Raw genomic sequence first — 21,840 nt, 5'->3', positions numbered from 1 at the left:
CTGTTAATTTATTGATATGAACAAGTTTTAAAATGATTTATGATTTATAATTAGAAAAATATAAATAGTGATTAAAAACTGACTTGTATATTGACAAAATGGGACTTAATTATTAATTGCAGCACTTATCTTATGAATGTAGAAAAATTAGTCTTGTGGAAATCTGGGGGTTTTGTGTTTGGTAATGTACCTGTCACTGCAAATTTTCTATAAGGGGGTTGACTCTTTTATTACTTGTTTAGCGGTAACGTCACGTTTCTACTAACAAAATCTCATTTAGGATTTGAGTACTGAATGGAATGTTAATTGCATAACTAAAATTATAAGTGTTGCTCTGCAAGCATGTATCAAAGGGAATATAGCAAACACATGAGAATATTAGCAAATACGGAACTAGGATTTAAAGTTCTTGGAAGGGCTGCTGTAGAAGCCACCGTATGATTTTGACACATTGTCCTACCAGAACTGTAGCATTTTACTATGATAATCAGTAACTACTACATCTCAAAGACTTAAAAGTATCAGAAGCAGTGATGTTACCTAAGCAAGGAGTATAATAAAGGAGTGGACCCTTCCCTTCCATAGCTGTGTGAGAGTCTCTCATACATCAGTTTACCATCGTTTCATTCCATCCATCCAGGAGACTACACAGACACAGAGAGGACTATGTGGAAAGAAGTGCTGAGTTTGCAGATGGTTTGCTCTCAAAAGCTTTGAAAGACATTCAGTCTGGAGCACTGGACATAAATAAAGCAGGCATACTTTATGGCATACCTCAAAAAACTTTACTTCTCCACTTAGAAGCCTTACCAGCAGGAAAGCCTGCACTTTTTAAAAACAAAACTCGAGATTTCAATGATAGTTATTCATTTAAAGACAGAAAAGAAACTTGTGCAGTGCTGCAAAAGGTAGCCTTGTGGGCAAGAGCTCAAGCAGAGCGCACAGAAAAAAGTAAACTCAGTCTACTTGAAACCTCAGAATTAAAATTACCAACAGCTTCCAGTTACCTCCACCAGTTAACTCTACAGAGAATGGTCACTCAGTTTAAAGAAAAAAATGAAAGTCTACAATATGAAACTTCAAATCCTACTGTACAGTTAAAAATTCCTCAGCTAAGAATAAGTTCTGTGTCCAAACCACAATCTGATAATGCTGGTCTTCTAGATGTCATGTACCATGTTTCCAAAACCTCTTCAGTCTTAGACGGATCAGCTCTTCAAAAATTGAAAAATATACTCCCTAAACAGAACAAAATTGAATGTTCTGGACCTGTAACTCACTCAAGTGTTGACTCCTACTTTCTGCATGGGAACCTCTCTCCTTTATGTCTTAATGTTAAGAATGGAACAATTGATGGAACATCTGAAAATACAGAAGATGGTTTGGATCGCAAAGACAATAAACAACCAAGGAAAAAACGAGGCCGTTATAGGCAATATGATCACGAAATAATGGAAGAAGCTATTGCTATGGTAATGAGTGGGAAAATGAGTGTTTCCAAAGCACAAGGAATTTATGGGGTACCTCACAGCACTTTAGAATACAAAGTTAAAGAAAGATCTGGAACACTGAAGACTCCGCCGAAGAAGAAACTTCGATTACCAGACACTGGTTTATTTAATATGACAGATTCAGGGACTGGCAACTGCAAGAACAGCAGCAAGCCTGTGTAGATTAATTGTTAGCAAATTGTTTGGGGTGTGTGTGTGTGTGTCTGTCTGTCTGTCTGTCTGTCTGTATACACACACACATGTGAGAAATACATATGCTCACACTGACAGAAGACATGAAATTATACAGTTCAAAAACCACATACATGCCTTTTGAAAAGTAGTTTTATTCAGGGTTTTCACTGTGGACAGAATTATAGAGTTCTCCCTTAATTCTGATAGTGTGTATTTAATAAAATCCTTGTATAAGTAGGTGAAAAAGATTCAGGTTTTCTTTAGTAGTCAATAGCATAAAATGTTTTGGGAAAACAAGTATTTGTCATGTGAAGCATTATTTTTAGTTGGTAAAGCACCATATTAGCCATTGAATAAACCATCTTATGGAAATACATGACCCATGGTTTGCAAACTTTTATACTTCACAAAATACTTGCAATAGTTTGTAAGTAGTTCAAAATACACAAATCAAGGGATTATTTTTCTTTTACAAAGTTAGTTCCTTAAGAAGGAAATGGATATGTGAAGTATTAGTAGGAGGTAGTACATTCTGTGAAAGAAGAAAAAAATACATCATAACTAGATCTCCAATACAACTAGAAAAAACCAAAACATTTCATTAATAAAAATGTGTTAGCAGACATAAAACTGTATTTTTATCATTTTAAGAAGAATTTTGTTCGTTTAGCAAGAAATTGGTGTTTACAAAATATACATTTATGAAAACTGACAAATTACTGTAGCTATAGAATTATAAAATATGAATTAAGATGAAATACTAAGTATAAAATAATTTAAACTTAATTAACATAATTTGCATTTTTAGTTTGGAAAATAAGATAACTTCTAAGATTTAAGAAGAAAGTTGGAATGCAACTTAGAGCATGTTCATAATGTGCACAGAATGAGCTTGAGAATGGATATTAAATGTGCTGGTTAGTTAATGTTATGACTACTTAAAATTCATTTAAGGATTGTCACACTCCTTATATTGAAAAACAAAAAACTCACTGTAACTGTAACATATTTGCTGCTGTGACATTTCAAACCTTTTCAGTTTATCAAAATGAATATCAAGTTTTCATTTTGGTGGGCCGATACACTATCGTTTTGCTAATAACCAAATTTGCAGTTCAGGGTCTTGACAGATTCACAAATATTAAACAGTGAAGCTGCTTTGAACTTTCAGTAGTATAAATTCATTATAAATTTGGTAGAAGCTAGGCAGTTCATTTTAAATATGTGACTTAATAGAATCTAAGAGAGACCAGCTGTCTTCAGGTTGCAGTTTTTAAATTAATTTTCAAGTATTTACATTGGATTTTAAATTATATGTAATTTTGGTGGTGTAATGTCATAAAGCATATGTCTATATAAGAATGAGTGCTTGCTTTACACATTCAAAATTCAACACCTGTGCCCTTTTTCCAGTTAAAATTTAGGTTTAGATTGATTTGGTTTAGAAAAAACAAACATATCCAGAAACACTTACCTGTTTTTCTAGTTTTTGTAAAATTTCTCTCACACATACAGTGTCAGACATGCTTTTTGCTTAAATTTGCCTTCGTATAGGCTAATTATCCTATGTGAATGTAAGACTACATTACATGTGTAGGGCCACATCATGTAACTGACTTTAAAAAGAAACTTGAACTCAGTGCGGAGTTCTTCTTAAAAATTTGTGGCAAAATCTAGCCCTTGGCTATTAATCTTATTACAGGTAATTCCTTATGTTTTAAAATAAATTAATCCATAAGAAGTTAAGTGAAACTGCACAACCCACCAACATATCAATCTTTTGGTCTCTTAGATCTATAATGTATTCTCTTCAACTGTTAAGGTTTACTTGCATATTAGAAAAGGAATCCTTCTGTAACATAATTGTATCTAATAACAAGTAGGATACATATAAACAGGTGTCAGGGTCATCACTGATTTTAAAGAATTAAGCCATATTTTTGTGAGGGCCAGAAAGATGGATTTGTTAATGCATCCTCCCCCGCGGAAAACAAAATTGATAGTACCTAAAGGTTTCAAAATCTCTCTTTATACAGAATTTTACTTGCAAAAGTTTTTGGGGCTTCAATACATTGCCTAATATTTGTACCACACTAAAATTTTTTATTCCTCGGACAATATTATAAAATTGAGTCAAAGTTTATATTGAAGGCAAGTTACAGTACACTTTTTATATCATTTAAAAGATGACCTGACCAAAAATTGACAGGATTCATAAAATCAGGGATCATTTTACTATTGACTTAACAGCGATCAGTAGTTTTGTACGTAATATTATAATTAATTTTCAGCATTTTAGTACTTGTATTTATTTATTTTTTTGGTCAGAAATAGTATATTAAAATATTTTTTGATAGTTTATAGATGATGTTCAACCTTTAAGAGTTTAAAAAGAAACAGAATTATTTGTTTCTAATTATTAGGCTAACTTTTGATTACACAACTAAGGAAAGGCAGGGAAATGTGTAGGTCCCCTTCCCTAACTCCAGTGTATTCCATTTAAATGTCATTTAAGTTGTACCTTTGAACTGTTTTATAAATTCAGTTACCAGTGACTACTTCAGAATTGACAATTTCTGAAAATTCATGTTTCAGCAGACTTTTAAATGAAGGCGAAAGCAAGCCCTACATGCTTTCTACTTATTTGAATGTTTCTCAAGTATTTTATATTAAAAAACAGTGCCTCTGTTTTTAGAACTACTGCTCAGTAAAGTTGTTTAAACCATTTCTGGTAGCTAATGACAATTTTATATTAAATTGTATATTAACTTTAGTGAGACTGATTTTTTTTTAGTTGTTTACAGTACAAATACTTGTATTTGTTTTTTAATTGCAGTATTTCCATTGTCGCAGTAATTTAGTAAAACTCTGTGGCTGCCTTGATTTGACAGATTTTGTTAATAACTGATTTTTAGGCAATTAGTTATATTTATGCATAAATCAATTGCACTATAATTCATGAATTATTTATTACAATATTTTCTAATGAATTCCATGTATTTGTCTTGTGTTGTAAATGTACTGTAATTCTGTTTCCTCTTTGTGTTGTTATATACCTAAATCTGATTGTATGAATTTAATTGTTTAGTTAACGTGTTTCTACGTTGTAATTTGTAGTAAAGCACTTCAATGCTTTTGCACATAAATTTACAACAACACTGATGTGTGATTGATTTTGCTCATTCAGTAAAACAAAACAAAAAAAGACCATATACTGGCTCATTTGACTTACTCTTTAGGCACAAATTTACTATTAGTCTAAAAAGTTCATGATAGAACTTGCTTTTGGCAGTTATTGCTACAATGAACGTATTTATAAAGCAAAAATAATTGTCACAAGGAAGACTGGTTCTCAAAATATGATGGTTTGCTAATAAATTATGCACATATTAGAAAATTAAAATGTCCTAAAGTATAGGAGAAACATAAAATTGTTTTCAGTTTTCAACTGCAAACCGATCTGTATGAATTGTATTTTATTATTTTACTTATTTTACTAATAGTCTGTTCAGAAAGCTTTATTCATTTAATTTGTTAAACTTCAGCCAATATATTTAGTTATTAAATATATGCATTGAGGCATAGGAAAAGGGAGAACATTTATACAAATAATTTATCTGGCCAGTAATTTTTTTGTTCTCCCTTTGACTATCTGAAAACATTTTTGTTCCTCCCAAGTCCAGTTTCTTTTCTGCGCATTTCTTCAGTGAAGCCATAATCATGTTATAAAGCATCTCTGGCAGAAAAAGCTAAGGATAGAACTCTGAGGGAGAAAATGTGTGTTAGATAGTTTCTCTTTGATAGTTCCTGTAGGTTGGAAGAGAAAACCGATCTGATATTTTATATGTTAATTCTACACAAAATAGGCTACCACATCCATCCTCAAACTTGGTGGGTTACCATGAGATGACCCTATGCCTTTGTGCCAACTTTGACCCCCACAGACAATCGCCAATTTTTGGCAATTGCTGCCTCTGGCACTGAGCAGGGGATCTCAGTAGAAAAGATAATGCAGTCCAAGGTTCTATTATAATTTCCACCGAATCTGTGAATGGCTTGACTTTGGGGAACAAGATTTGTTGATCCTCTTGCCCCTAACCCACCCCATTTCTATCCCCTCCTGCTGCATGAACCCTGTACCCACAGAACCTCTACCACAGAATTCATAGAAAGATGAAGAGTTCTGTGAAGACAGGAATTGTAGCTACCGTTGCACACAGGAAGGGAGAAGATTTATGTATGGCTCTACAGGGCTAGTAACCTGGACTTCTGTGTTTAACACTGCCACTTTTTGCCATGGGAATTACAGTGATACTATAGATTCTGTATAATGACAACACAACAGAATGAAAGAGAAAAAGAGGGGAAAGCATTTGCTGAAGCACAACTCTTTAATACTTAACAAAAGTGGTTGGAAAGCTATTAAAAACATGAAAGTTGAATGAATTTATTTACAAATACAAACATTTCTACAGAGGGATTATATGTATCTCTTTAAAGTAAATGCTTTGTTTTAAACAGATTTTTAGGCCTATGTCCTGAGCAGCAGCCAAGCATATTTTAGTGCAGGGTGGTGCAAAGGTAACTTTTAACATTTTGCATTCCCCTGAACCTGGGGTCATGTAGTACATGGTGTAAGTTAGAGCAGCATGAGCTGCATATGATCTTATAGGGTTATTCTGACAGCTAAGGATCACTAGAGTATAGGGATGTCAGACCCACTCTACTGATGGCCAGGAAAGGGGTGGTGTAGGAGCAATAGTAGTGGCTGTGCACACCTGAGCATTAGTGTACACAGTGGGAAAACCTTCAGTGGCAAGCTCAAGGCAGCTTTGAGGCCCCTAGAAGACCTGGCCCATAACTTTGAGAGACCTTTAGGAACACTGAAGTTTCTTGCAGTAGTGAGCATATATTTTCTTTAGAGAGATGTTCTAGTATTCTTAATTAGTCAAATATTTAAAAAAGTAATCTTATAAAGAACGCTAATAGTCCATAATTGATTAAGTGTATATATATGTGTGGAGAGCATATAAAGACAGATTCCTCTCTGGAGGCTTCAATTTATGTAGGTATTTTTTTACCACATCAATCACAGTGAATTAAGTGCTTATCAAAGTTGTAATTTGCTAGTTGTTTGTTTAAACTACAGCATATAATATTACTGAACAAACTATTAAATAACATGTTAAAGGCCATTGCTATTTTTAAGAATTTTTACTTCTATTTTTAAGTTTCAAAATATGTTCTTACATTTAAAAAAACATCGAAAATACATTTATTTATCCAGTGTGATTACAGAAGTCAATTTTTATCCTAATTTTTCTATTCCGCTTTCAGTCTTGGCTTTTGTATTTTTGTTTGTTAGATTTTTGGTTTTTGGTTGGTCGATTTGTTTTTGGTATTTCAATAAATCTGATAAGTTGTTCTACATTTTACAATTGCCATAATTGGAGTTCCACATAAAATAAACTTAGCTGATTGGGTCCTAAACTCACTCATGGTGGTAATATCATTACAGGCTCCACAATACAGTAGAGTTTCATTTTAGATGAGAGATGCAAATAATTTTATCTTTTCATGTCATTTAATTGAATTTTAATTACAAATTCAGGTAATAACATCAGGATTCAGTTAGAATTTTAAAAGGTAGTAGAATCATCTAGATGGTTCACTTTGAACACTTTCAAAATGTATAAAAATGTTTCAGAAGAGGAAGAAATAACCAGGAATTATTAAGCATAGTTGATTACTTTTATAGCATACGAATTAAAGCTTACCTAAGGCAATAATTTATATATACAAAACTATGCATGTACAAATGCTTAGTAAGAAAGATGAAATAATTTATGGATTTTTATAATTCAGACTTGATACTAGTTTGTTTACATTTGTTGAGTAACGAATTAATAATTTATATACATGGTATATTAAAATGTAAAATGTAAAACCAATCAAAATGAAATTTTGCCAAAATGGAGATTTAAATATTGAAAATGATTGGTGAGAGAAATAGGGTGAATAGTTAGTGTCATGTTCAGAGTTTGGTGATATGTTTAAAAAATACATACTTTTCTAAAACAGAATTATTTTAATATTATTTGCTGCTCTTGCTTGGTACCAGTAAAAGTTTTGAATTATAGAGGATAACTATTTTATTGTAGTTGCTGTTCAACAGTGGTTTTTGTGTTTAGTTGAAGAAAGGTCTGTATTAATTTCTACAATGGAACGTTTTCAGCTTTTCATTTTAAATGATTGATTAGGTAAGTAGTAATTTTAGTTTTAATAAATTTGTGTTGAGAAATCAAGTTAAGAAGATAGAATTTCATAACTGATTTTGTTTTGGTTGAGTATCTGAGAACAGCTGTTTTGAAGTCTTGTTTAGATATAGACACTTAAGTTAACCAGATATTTAAAGGGATTCAATCTCATTTGGTTTGCAAGTTATTTACTTCAGGGGTACCTTTTTATTGTCTTGTAGGTACAAAATAAGTGTTTGTGTGTTTTCAGAGAGAGAGAGAGATGCAATGGAAGCCTGTGGTAGATTTATGCTAATGTGGTAAAAACTGGAAAGGGAATCTGCTGTTAATGTTCTTTTAAGACATAGTGATGGCTTCTAAAGTTATTTCTGTGGCCTACTAAGGTTGAATGTCCTTTTAAACAACTTTTTAAAGTTCATATTGAACATCTTACGGGCTGTGCTGCATAACACACACAGTAAGGGAGGTATAGTCTTGTGATACAAGCACAGAATCTGGAGTCAAAAGAGAGGAGTTCTGTCCCTGGCTCTGCCACAAGCGTCCACTGTGACTTTGGACAAATCATTTTACCTTTTTCCATGCCTCAATTTTTCCATCTGTAAAATGGGGATAACACTTACCTCACATGTTAGTTGTGAGGATTAATTCATTAGTGTGTTCAAGGAAATTTGAAATACTGGGATGAAAGGTGCCATGAAATATATAGAATTATAATTATTGTATTTGAGAAATGCTGGATTTCAAACAATTTTTCCTTTGTCAAGTAAAATGTTTTTTTGCTGGATATTTTCCTTGTTAACATGCTAGAAATATTCTACTATATATAACATACACATCAGCTGCAATGAAATAGTTCCATAAGACATTTGCAAATACGATAAATGAGCTATGTAAAGGAAATGGAAATCCATTTTTTCCATGCCTTTTCAGGATTTCAGTCTTCTGTTTAACAGTTAAAATTGTAACCTCCATTATATTTTACTATAATTTATTTTTTGTTGTGATTTGTTTTTGTTTTCAGTTCAAGTTCAACAGCTGGTGCAAAATCAGAGGAAGCAACTAAATTGGAAAAAGGAAAATCAGCACTAAACAAGGTTTTGGAATCTTTGTGCTCTTACCACTGGCAGCAGATTTTGGCTATTTTGAAATTTTTAATCCAGGATAAAAATGTTCCTTCACTTTGCAGTTGCCTGCAACCTCATATTATCCATTCAAAAACTCAGAACTCCCTCATTGAAGATGAAAACCATGTTTTATTTTGTAGTTGTGATGGACATATGCTGACAAAAAGGTTCTGCTTACAAAATCAAAATCCAAACTCTTGTTTACCAGCTCTGTGTGTTTGTATTAAAGATTTGCACTGTTTGCCATGTCAGACTGTAGCTACTGGATGTATTAAGACAGTAGTGAATAAAAGGATTGCTAACAGCTGTAATCCTCATAGGTGCTATACAAGACAACTACAAAACTGTAACAAGTACCCTGTGACAGCAGCAACTTATACATCTTTTTCTTCAACTGAAGACAATGATTTGTCAAACAGCATTAAAAGTTCTAGTAGATCTCGCAGCCCATCACCCCCTCCATTATCACCTGCACAAAATAATGAAATTGAAACATTGGAAGGATCACCTATAGATTTTCCAGCTTTAGACAACAACAAATTTGAAATAACTATTAATCAACCTCCATCTCTCTTGCCAGCAGAAGGAAGCAATGGATGGTTTGAAGATGAAGGTAAACTATGCAAAGGAAAAGGGTTTGGTTACTCAAATGAAACTTGGCCGTCAACAGATCAAGAGAGCAGCAAATGTGTTATAAATTCTGAAAAGTTTGAAAAAGGTGAAAGTTCTGCCATTTTTCAAGATTTAATGGATCGTATTAATGAAAAATTAAAATCAATAGAAACTACAGATATAACAAACAATCTTGTAAAATGGTCTGACAGTGACAGGGCACCAGAAAATGATAATGTAAAATTGGGGGACTTCATAACATCTCTCTTGCACGATGTCAAGGCAAGTGATTACACTTTTATGGAGTTACTGAGCCAACATGATAAGCAAGTGGAAAATAAAATTATCCAAACCAGATTTCGCAAACGTCAGGAAACTTTATTCGCAATGTATAATTCTCCTGATTCACCACTGATTAGACGACAGTCTTTGCAAATCAAGAGGGAACTTGCAAGTCTTGATGAAACTTTTATAAGGAAAAAGTCAACTTTAGAGAGAAATGCAAAGAAGTCTACAAAAAATTACGGCAAAATGTCCACAAACAAAGGAGACAGTTATAACATGTTAGAAGACAAAGCTTTACAAAATACTGACAATAATCTAGGTTTGAGATGTCAAGCTAAATCCATGTCTTTGCCAGTGTGTCAAGCAGAATCAATGGGACTACCTCTGAATAATTTTGAAACTAACTCTAGTTTTGTGGCATTTTCAGACCAGACTAACTTTGCAAAAACACAAGATTATGCAATTAAAAAAGAGATTGATCAGAGCCCTTTGAAGGGGAAATATAATGGAATCTTGGGCAGAACTAAACGTAACATTGTGCCTCCTGGATGGTACTCTGTATATGTAACAAATGACTTTTTATGTAGAAAATCCTCCAAAGCAAAAAAACCTCCTGAAAATTTGGAAAGAGAGAATATAGTTCAAGATCTTCAAGCTGAAAGATCTATTGATGTAAATAAGATTGTAAGGAACACAAATCTACAGGTTGTTGTGGAACGCTTGGAAGATACAATAAACTTAGCCAAAAAGACTAAAAGTCCATTGTTGGATAGTTATAAAATATCCCGTACATATGAGCGTGATACAAACCAAACTGCTAGGAGAGGCCCACATTTTAACATGGGTGAAAAAGGAGGTGCAGGACAAAGTTTCCTCCCCCAGTCTCACTTGTCATGCAGCAATGCATGCAAAACAGATTGTGTGCCTACAAGAGAATACCAAGAAGTTCTAGATCAAGGACTTGGTAACAATCCTTTGAAATCTTCAGCCTCTGATTCAGGCAGATTGATTTCCAGTAATGGGGATGTACAAACAAGATCTGAAGTTGGGGAGAGTGTGTCTTTCCTAGGTTATTCTAGCCCAATAAAACTTATGTTTGTCTCAGAGGTTAATAGTAGTGAAGGAGTGAAATATACTTTAACTGCTGCCAGTGCATCTTCTACAGCAAATACTGATCTTTGTTTATTTCAGAAGTATCCAGACACAATATCAGGAAAAAAATCTAAGACAAGTGATCTTGTTCATGAAATCTGCATTGGAGACTCTGGATATAATTGTAATGAAAGTGACAGTACAGAGGAATCAAATTCTGTTAATGTTGAGACAATTGCAGATACTTGTGCAGCAGATGAAACTGACTTAAATTATTTTAAGCAAAGTGAAGAATCTGTGGAAAAATCAAGTAGTGGCAATGAATCTGTTTTAAAAAGAAAACCTGGTAGGCCTAAAAAAATAGGGCCTCAGATTGTAAAACAGGTTAAGCGACCAATTGGACGACCTCCAAAGCCTAAAATAGACACAGCTGAAAATAGTGACCATAGATGTGAACCAACCAGTATTGGGAAAACCACCAAATCTGATGTAACGGTAATGAAAGAAGTTATCAGTAACAAGAATATTACTGTGACGGTTATTTTTGGAAGGTCAAGAAGAACTAAAAGGCATGTTTCTGAAGGTAATATAAATATAATTAATGCTATGCCTACACAACATGATTCCAATTTTACAAATGATTCTAGTGAACTAAGGCAAAATACAGAAACTGAAAGTGGTTTTGCAGAAATAGTAAAAGTCTTACAGAATTCTGCTTCTGAAAATGAAGTCTCTGGGTCTGGTTATGAGTATATTAGACCTATCAAGAATAATCCACTGTTACCGCACCTTTACAGCAATATCATACAACCAAATCAGAAGCCTTTAACTATCACTAGAAAGCCTGGTAGACCAGCAAAAGTAAAAATCTCTGGCATATCAGTGACTGTTAATAGAGCTTCACCTCAGGAAAGAAAAGTATGTATTAGCGGCTGCCTGCCTCCATTGCAGCAACAGCATATGTTAGAAAAAAATATATCACAAGAGAAGAATAATCAACCATGCAGTAAGATGAATGAAATAAAGAGCATTCAGAATGACACTACCAAGGATGCATCTGTGATTACTACTACAGAATCAAGAAAACATGAAATTCCTTTGAGGCATTCTGTTAGAGACAGAAGACCATCACTGCATTTCTTGCATTCATTAGCATCTTCTAGCACATTTACTTGTAGAAGTGCCTTGCTACGTAAATCGTATAAGCTCCATTTGAAAAAAGCTAAGGATCAAAAGGAAAAACGTATGCAATCAAATCTGAGGCTAGCATCCAAGGATACCTCAGAAACCAAAAATTCAGGGAGTGAAGAAAAGGGTTCTGAGGTAAATGAATTTAGGTCCGTTAATGAAATATCACTGGATCCCATTTTTTCATCAAATCCTTCTCTCAGGTGGTGGGCTACCTCCACTTCACGTGATACCTTGTTGGAAGAACTAAATAATAGATTTGAACAGATAACTAATACCTGGTTGCAAGTGGGTGGAAATGAATTTGAAAAGTGTTTATATGAAAAAAGCAATCATGTTGAACAAGATTGTAGCATTAAAGTGTCAAGACCTTTAGATACCTGCCTTGTAGAACTTGAAGCATCACCTATAAAAATGCTTTTTCAGAAGAAGTGTAATATAAATGAACTTAGTACTTGGTTTATGCAAACAACAGAAACGCAGTCCCTCTCTCTAGTGAGAAAGGCAAATGCTCGCAATCCTTTGGAAGTAATTAGTACTAGAGAGATTAAGATGGGAAGTAAACAATCTGATCTTAATACTAGTCCTTTTAGAAAGCACTTTAAAAAGTTTGCACTATCCTCTCCTTCAGAACCAGCTGGGAATTTACAAATATTGCATAAAATGGTCCAGGCTCCAATTTTAAATATGAAAAGTAATTTCACGCTAGCCAGATTAAGAAGAACTGAATTTAAGAAGTTACAACACGACGGGTGGAGACAAGTGAAAAAAATGTATAACCATGGAACGGGTGACTGGAAATCTAAAAGGCGAAATTTAAGATTTTTCTGCCAAAGCCAATTTTTTAAAAATTCAAGTGGGAAAATCAGTGATATAGTACCCACGCACCAAGGAAAAAGTACAGTAAAAACCCAGCCCAGTGAAATCTTAGAATCTCACAATAGAATCTTGCCAACAGGAACTGAAGTCAAAGATGCATTTCTTCCACAGACAATAGAATTGTCTGACTTCAGCACACATCCTGGTTTAACAAATATTTTTAAATCACATTCAGAGATCAATGGAACAAGTTATAATCAAAAAAATGTTGGAAAATCACAGAACCAACTTAAAATGAGTCAAAGTACATGGAGAGCCAAAACCTTTAAAGATTGTAGAATATTTCTGAGAAAACTGAACCATATAGAACAGCATAAATCGTTCAAGTTAAATACCATCATTTACTCTCCAGAAGCTGTTGAAAGTAGAAGCCCTGAAGAAAAAAGGCATTGTGCTTTAAAGTCCTATTCTGCAAGGCAGGATGCATTAAAGATCAAAGAAAAGGATGTGGAGACATGTAAGGGAACTAATCCTTCCAAAATGACTGCAATGCTGGATGACCAATTAGACAGCAAAAAATCAAGCACGTGCATAAACAGTGAGAGCCCTGCTGCTAGTTCTGAAGTTCTTAACAAAATAAACATAAGAAAAAGACCACAATGGGAGACCACTGATATGAATGTAAGAAAAAGGCATAAGAGACAATCAGGCAATACTGGACAAATGGCGAATTGTTACTCAAAATACCAACTAGGTAAGTCTTCCCCCCTCAATTTTAAAATACTAATTTTAAATTAAAGTATAACTGAAAGAGAAGTAGAATAGCTGGAAACATTAAAATGTATACGGTGTGGGTCAAAAATATCCAGTCTTCAAAACATAATAAAATGGAATAATTTATAATACCAAATGTATAGTGTTAAAAGTGCAGTTAAAATTTTTAAAATACTTTATCATTTTATTAAAGTTTGCCATCTTCTTTTACAATAGGTATATTACACTATCCAGGCTGAAGATACACTTAACGACAAGTCAAAATAGCTATGAGCTACTTTTAGTAGCATAGTCTGCGAAAGACAGGCGAAATTCTGACACCATTAAAGTCAAAGTCAATTGGAGTTTTGTCATTGATTTCATCCATACAACATAGTCAGGATTTCACCTATACAGTATAGTCCTTGGTATGTCAGGGAGGAGTTAACTACAAACACATTTACACAGAGATACATAGTTACAGCACAGTTAAACAAAAAAATCATTTTTTCTCATTTGACAATGATTTAAATACAAATCTATAATAGGACTCATAATTAAACAGTAAAATATGACCGGTAGTATTGTGTATTTCTCGGCAATTATTTACTAGAATGTCTGTGGTAGCTCCTGATTTGATGCCCGCTGAAATCAATGAATAGATTTCTGTTGATGTTGATAGATTTTGCAGTGATCCTAATTGAGACGTACAATAATCACACTGAAATGCATTTGCCCTAGAATATTATATTGCTGTTGTGAAATGCAATCTGTACATAAGAAAGAACAGTAAGATATTTATAGGGCATAATTGCGCAGGTTTGACGTCGTCATGGTCATAATATAGTTAAAAATATGGGGTCGATTGTCAAACTCTTATTCATGTCTGTGAACCCTTACTAACATGAGTAGTCCTGTTGATTTCACTAGGACTATTCAGGTGAATAAGTGCTCAACAGAATAGTAAGGGTTCCACAATAGGGCTCATAATTACAATAAAATGATACATTTACTAACCTACTATTATATTAGATTATCTGTCCAGGTAGCCCAGAAAAGAGAACTAATTTAAATTATTCAAAACAATGAAGCAAAATCTAGTATTTCTCCCCTTGTCGTTTATATCTAAGAAAACTGTCCCTGGGTTAAGGCAAAATCTAATTTTAGCTGTAAACTGACACATTGAATGAAGTTGTACATTGCTTAGAAAATGCAGCACAGAAAGCAACTGTGCTTTCTTGCATTATAAATAAGATAAGGAAAATTATGAACTATGTAAAATTTTTCTAATGTCATGCTCATTTCATGTACTCCTAGTTCTGCAAAGGTAAATTTTCTACCTAAATTTTTACTATCTTTTTTTTTTGTGTGTGCTTCAAGTGCATTGAGTTTGGAGTGCACTCAAAAGAAAAAAATATCTAAACCCTCTTGCTGTAGTACAGGAATTTTGTATTCAAATTCTATTTATTTCTGAGTTTACTTTTTTCTAATTGCAACAATCTACAAAAAATCTGCAACATACTCTCATGTTAGTTCTGCTTAAAACTAATTTCTACTGATAACTTTCCTCCTTTTTAGTTTGACATCTTCAAAAAATCTGAACACTATTTTAATATTGTTACATTATTTCATTTTAGACTTTTGTTACTTTTTTTTTATTTCTTTATTTTTCCTGTTATTCATAGTGTCTGTTCCATGGCTGTTGGCATCCATAGAAAGATGTCAAAAAAGGCTCACTTTTAGCTTCAAAAGAAGCACTGATCTCAAAGAGGCAAATTGTAGTCAGCTTCAACCTGGTGTTTAAGACTGATTTTACAACTGCATCCATGCTGGTAGATTTTTGAACTGGTGCAGAACCTGTCCTCCTCCTCCCACCCCCTCCCCCGATGAATGCAGCTGCAAGGTCAGGTTCTAATTTTGCATGCATAACTGATGGCGCATTTCCTGCATCTGAAAGCTTCATATATATGGAAGCATCATTATGTATGTGTATATTCTTTGGATTGCATGTGGGTGTTACAGTGGTATCGAGCTACATCGCTTGCTAAGGTTTTCTGTTTATTAAATACTTTTATATAGATAAGAAGACTTTTTTTTCAACATTTTCAAGTTTTTCATCAATTTTTATTAAACTCGCTATCAGACTGAGGAAGAGAGGAGAAGTACCTTGCATATTCCTGAAGGAACTTTCTGATGTCCTCTATGAGGAAGGGCATGATGTTGATATTGAAGAACTATGGTTTCAATTTTTGTTGCAATCTGAGAGTTGTATAACCAAACACAGGTGGATGTGATTGCATTCTTACAGGTCAAGACACTTTTTCAAAAGAAAGTGTCCCAATGATCAGTTCTCAGTGTGGCTGCAGAAGAGGACTGATCATACTCTCATATCATATTTTGTTCAAAAAATGGCAAACAGGAGATACTTTGAACTTCATGATGCTTCTGGCACTTTAATTAGCTTATGAAGTGGCTGCTTCAATGACACATTTGGATATGTTGAGGGCTTGGTTCCAACGTACTGTGAATCTCTGTTCTTAAACTTTTTTTTTTTTAAAAAAAAAGGACATTTTCATTTGGCAATGTTGAATTGGACTTGTCTACATGAGCCAAGAATATCATATAAATATATTTTTACTAAAGGATTTATGATTCTTGCTAGAAAGGCGCTAACGTGATTTCCCCTGTCAATATATCATAGACCTCACCTAGAGGTTTGGAGCTAGCTAAGGCCTGGTCTACACTACGCGTTTAAACCGATTTTAGCGGTGTTAAACCGATTTAAGAGGAGTAGCGCTGAAATCGGTATTACCATATCGGATTAGGGTTAGTGTGGTCGCAAAATCGATGGTATTGGCCTCCAGGTGGTATCCCACAGTGCACCACTGTGACCGCTCTGGAAACCAATCTGAACTCGGATGCACTGGCCAGGTAGATGGGAAAAGCCCCGCTAACTTTTGAATTTCATTTCCTGTTTGCCCAGCATGGAGCTCTGATCAGCACGGGTGGTGATGCAGTCCCAAATCCAAAAAGAGCTCCAGCATGAACCGTACGGGAGATACTGGATCTGATCGCTGTATGGGGAGCTAAAACTGTTCTATCACAGCTCCGTTCCAGAAGACGAAATGCCAAAGCATTTGAAAAAAATCTCCAGGCGATGATAAAGAGTCCACAGCACAGTGCTGTGTGACAAGCGTAAGGGAAAGCCAAATAATCAAATGGACGCACATGGAGGGAGGGAGGGGATACTGAGGAGTCCAGCTATCCCACAGTCCCCAGCAGTCTCCGAAAAGTATTTGCATTCTTGGCTGAGCTCCCAATGCCTGTAGGGTCAAACACATTGTCCGGGGTGGTTCATGGTATAGCTCATCAATTTAACCCCTCCCCCCCGTGAAAGAAAAGGGAAAAAAATCGTTTCTTGACTTTTTTCAATGTCACCCTATGTCTACTGAATGCTGCTGGTAGACACGATGCTGTGGCAGTAAAGAGCAGTATCCACTCCTCTTCCCTCCCCGGTGGCAGACGGTACAATATGCTTGCTGTCTGCTGAGTGCTCCTGGCTGGCCTCAGGTGAGGCTGGCCGGGGGCGCCTGGGTAAAAATAGGAATGACTCCCGGTCATTCCCAGTAGATGGTACAGAATGGCTGGTAACGGTCTTCATCATAGCAACTGGGGGCTGAGCTCCATCAGCCCCCTCCCTGTCATGTGTAAAGAAACGATTCTGTACTTTCTGGACTATCATAGCAGCAGGATGCTAGGCTCCTCTCCCCCACACCGCTTAATGTCCTGCCTGGACTATCATAACAGCTGGAGGCTGCGTCCCCCTCATTTTATCTCACTAACAAGTCAGTGTTTCTTATTCCTGCATTCTTTATTACTTCATCACACAAATAGGGGGGACACTGCCACCATAGCCCAGGAAGGTTGGGGGAGGAGGGAAGCAATGGGTGGGGTTGTTGCAGGGGCACTCCCCGTGAATGGCATGCAGCTCATCATTTCTGCGGGATCTGACACGGAGCAGCTGTGCTCTCTGGTTCTCTGATACACTGGTTCTCTAGTATACTTGCCCCATATTCTAGGCAGGGCTGACTCTATGTTTAGATACCATAAAGGAGGGATTGACTCGGGGAGTCATTCCCATTTTTGTCTTTGTGCCCCCGGCCGACCTCAGCCAGGGGGGCACCCATGACAGCAGCAGACCGTACAGAATAACCGTCTCTGCTGTCATGCAAAGGTAAATTAATGCTGCTGTGTAGTGCTGCAGTATCGCCTCCGTCAGTGGCATCCACTACACGTACGGTGACAGTAAAAAAAAATGCTGAACGGGCTCCATGGTTGCCGTGCTATGGCGTCTGCCAGGGCAATCCAGGGAAAAAGGGCGCAAAATGATTGTCTGCTGTTGCTTTCCCGGAGGAAGGAATGACTGACGACATTTACCCAGAACCACCCGCGACAATGATTTTTGCCCCATCAGGCACTGGGATCTCAACCCAGAATTCCAAGGAGGGGGGAGACTGCGGGAACTATGGGATAGCTACGGAATAGCTACCCACAGTGCAACGCTCCAGAAATAGACGCTAGCCTCGGACCATGGACGCACACCGCCGAATTCATGTGCTTAGTGTGGCCGCGTGCACTCGACTTTGTACAATCTGTTTTACAAAACCGGTTTATGTAAAATTGGAATAATCCCGTAGTGTAGACATACCCTAAAGTATCCACATAGAGGCTTTGGAGATGGCTAAGCTAAAATAGAATAAACGATCGTTATGATAAAACGTGACATGATATTGAGAAGATACCATGTGAGGATTTCACCATATGATGGTCTAAAGATTTCCAGCAAGAGGTACTGAAAGAACTCTTAAAAAAGGGATCAATTCTAATTATTTGCAACATAGGGAATTTTTTTCATCCCATTGTGAACTTTTTCATTTCTGCCTTACATTTTGGCAACTAAGAGAGTTGACAGGGGTTGGAGATTTTAGAACAACTCCCATCATATGTATTTGAAAAGGTTTTACAAGCAGTGTGTAAAAATACCAGTAGTTGGATTTATTTATTTACTTTCAGATTTGAAAGCCATATTTTCCAATATCTATATCTAAATGGGGTACACTCAGCTCAGCACTTTGACAAAATGGGAATTTACAGTCCTAAATACTGATTTGGACATCCTGCTTAAGGAGCCCACATTTGAAAATTGGACTGTATTGTTCCAAGAGTCTAACTGGTTTCCATCTTTTGCTTTGTACAATCCCTTGCCATTTAAAACAATCTCTGCATTAACATATCAGGATAACAACAGCCAAGATGTTTCTCAAATGTCCCTTCTCATTCCAGAAAGATTCTTGGATTTTAAAAGTTATATTGAAGTCTGTCTATTTCTACTTTGGTACTATAGTCCAGTTAACATCTGGATTCCATTGTGCTGGGCATTTTACAAGCCCATTGGAAGACATAATCCCTGCTCCAAAGAGCTAATGACAAATAAATAAAATAAAATCTTAGAGAGTGCGTTCAGCTTTTTAACACATGGAGAGGCTTATTCTGTGCTCTAGGTGTGGAACAAGTGAGGCATATGCTTCTAGTGTATATAAGGTCACATTAAATGCAAAATAATCTGCTGAAATGGTAATTACATCTTTCTCTTGTAAGAATTCCCTCTGGAAGCTCATCAGAGGAATACTAGTGAAGTAGTTGGCCTCAGGATATTTCCACCTGTAGATATTCAGAGCAAACATGTATAGCTCGTTTCATAAGCTATAATTACCTAAGCCATTGGCACCCAACTGTTATTAGTCAAGGAGCCATTTTATCATTGAACGGAATCACAGAGAGACATAAAAATGTAATAAGTTAAAATAAATGTATATACGTTTATTAAAATTAATAACTACTTTCAATTAAATGCATGTTTCTTAAAGTGAAAATGTCAAGGGCAAAATTTTAACAACTTATTTTGCTAGCAACACAAATATATATCTAATAAATCCGAAGTGATGTGTGTGCGCATGTGCACGCCTGTGCGTTAAACTGCAGTTTTTTTTTCTTGGACAATTATTGCATCATAGTTAGGCAGTTGCTTATCCTCTCACTGGAGAGACCCATGGGCTGAGTATCACTGGCCAGGCAACATGTTAAATTTGGCTTATCTGTACTACAGTAGTTCTTTTAAACAACGAGGCTTAACTCTAAATACTTCCACTCATTTTGTCTGCTAGGATCTCTTTATATCTTGGTGTCTTGTTTTTTTCATCCTTTGTATATAATTTACACTCACAACATTCATTGATCATTTTAAATCTTATTTTTATTTCAGTTTTTCTTTAAAGATTGTCTTAATACCTTTTCTTTAGTTGGTTTACTAACATTTGATTTCCAAATATGGTAATACAAACAGATTCACATTCATCTTCTCTCCTTCAGCTACAGTTTTGGGAGAATTACTGTTAGGTTTTTCATGCTGCTTTAATGAACTGATAATGCTTTTTAGATGGTGCTCTAGAGAAGAAATTTATTTAAAATTACCTGAGTCCCAATTCACCAAAGTATTTAAGCATGTGTTTAAACTATAAATATGTGAGTAATTCAATTGAAGTCAACAGGACTATTCATGGACTTAAGTGATCTGCTGAATTGGGCTTTTGAGAATGCTCCCAAATCCATTAATTGGAGACTCGTTAAAGTGTGAGTGTAGGTCTGTGTAAAATATTATTTTATAAGAAATGAAATGCAGGTAAGTACTGTATTTTTGAACCAGCCATGGTTTAAAATTATGTATACTGAAGTTTGCCTGTAACAGTGAAATGCAAGGAAACTGTTGAAACAAGAATTTTTGCTGACATAAACCATAATGAAGAAAGAGAAGTATTTTTCTTGTTGTAGTGCAGCTCAATTTCTATTACTGTAAAGTACTACATTCTGTTTTCTAAACATAGATATGGAGGCAGGACATAGAGACTTCCACATTTCTAGGCCTTAATTCAGGAAAGCATCTCTATTCAGAACAATACTTTGAAGTATGTGCATAGGAGCTTGCTGAATTGTGCCATTAGTTGTATAAAATATGCAAAAAATAACTCCTCTTATGCCTGTGTAAACTTTTCACTTTGTTTCCAAAACTTTATTATTATTGTATTTTGTCTCATTCTACGCCTTTCATACTCAGCCAGAATTTTGTTGGCTCTTGATCCAGATAAATGACTAATTTGAAAAATGATTGATAAATAATCATCAAACAGAAATTCAGGAAGGTAAAAAGATCTAATCTGACAGATCTGACAGGTGTTTTTCAAGGGCAGGGCTAGTAAAAATAAATGTACAGTAGAACCTCGGAGTTATGAACACCTCGAGATTGGAGGTTGGTGGTCACTCTGAACAAAACATGGTTGTTCCTTTGAAAGTTTATAACTGAACATTGACTTAATACAGCTTTGAACCTTTACTGTGCAGGAAAAAAATGCTGCTTTCCCTTTAAGTCTTTAGTAGTTTATATTTAACACAGTACAGTACGGTGTTTGCTTTTTTGGGGGGGGGTGAGAGGGTCACTGCTTCTGCTGCTTGCTTGTGTACTTGCAGTTCCAAATGAGCTGTGTGGTTGACTGGTCAGTTTGTAACTCTGGTGTTCCTAACTCTGAGATTCTACTGTATAAATAAATTGCTTTGTTATAAAACTTGACATGATTCTGTCAGGTAAGCTGATCAAGAAGAACTTAATGGTGACAGAGAAATTGACCAGGGCTACATATCAAAATTGAAAGGAAAGAGCTGATTAAGTTTAGTCATTATCTTCATTCACCATCTAATTCATGCCCTAGATATTGGGTTCATTTTCTAGACAGTGTAGCTAGGGAGCAAAGTGTTAAAGGGACTTCCTAAAAGTTAATAGGAAGCTGCAGCAGGAATGGGAATAGAACCTTGATCTACGGTTGTCAATCCATATTTCATTTATTTAGATAACAGCCTCTTTTATACATGTTGGCTCAACTCTCTGTAGTTAGGTCAACAGTATAAAGAAGGTCA

At 35.3% G+C, this 21,840-nt stretch overlaps 1 protein-coding gene across 11 annotated transcripts in view; it reads left to right on the top strand.

The window, feature by feature from the left end:
• The window catches only part of LCORL (ligand dependent nuclear receptor corepressor like), a 182,967-nt gene that overhangs the window by 140,242 nt on the left and 20,885 nt on the right, over nucleotides 1-21,840 (top strand). For 4 of the 11 annotated variants that reach the window (XM_030565399.1, XM_030565395.1, XM_030565396.1 and 1 more), the window contains exon 7: nucleotides 8,964-13,816. The exons of 2 other annotated variants lie outside the window; for them this stretch is intronic. In XM_030565399.1, coding sequence (XP_030421259.1) covers nucleotides 8,964-13,816 — 4,853 coding nt within the window. Of the gene's footprint in view, nucleotides 1-640; nucleotides 4,898-8,963; nucleotides 13,817-14,052; nucleotides 14,154-15,500; nucleotides 15,734-21,840 lie in introns of those variants that run through there. 5 more of the 11 variants (XM_030565400.1, XM_030565393.1, XM_030565398.1 and 2 more) reach the window with 5 other exon arrangements.

This window comes from Gopherus evgoodei, chromosome 5, assembly GCF_007399415.2.
Source record: "Gopherus evgoodei ecotype Sinaloan lineage chromosome 5, rGopEvg1_v1.p, whole genome shotgun sequence".
Taxonomy (NCBI): domain Eukaryota; kingdom Metazoa; phylum Chordata; order Testudines; family Testudinidae; genus Gopherus; species Gopherus evgoodei.
This window is presented reverse-complemented; position numbering and strand designations above follow the sequence as displayed.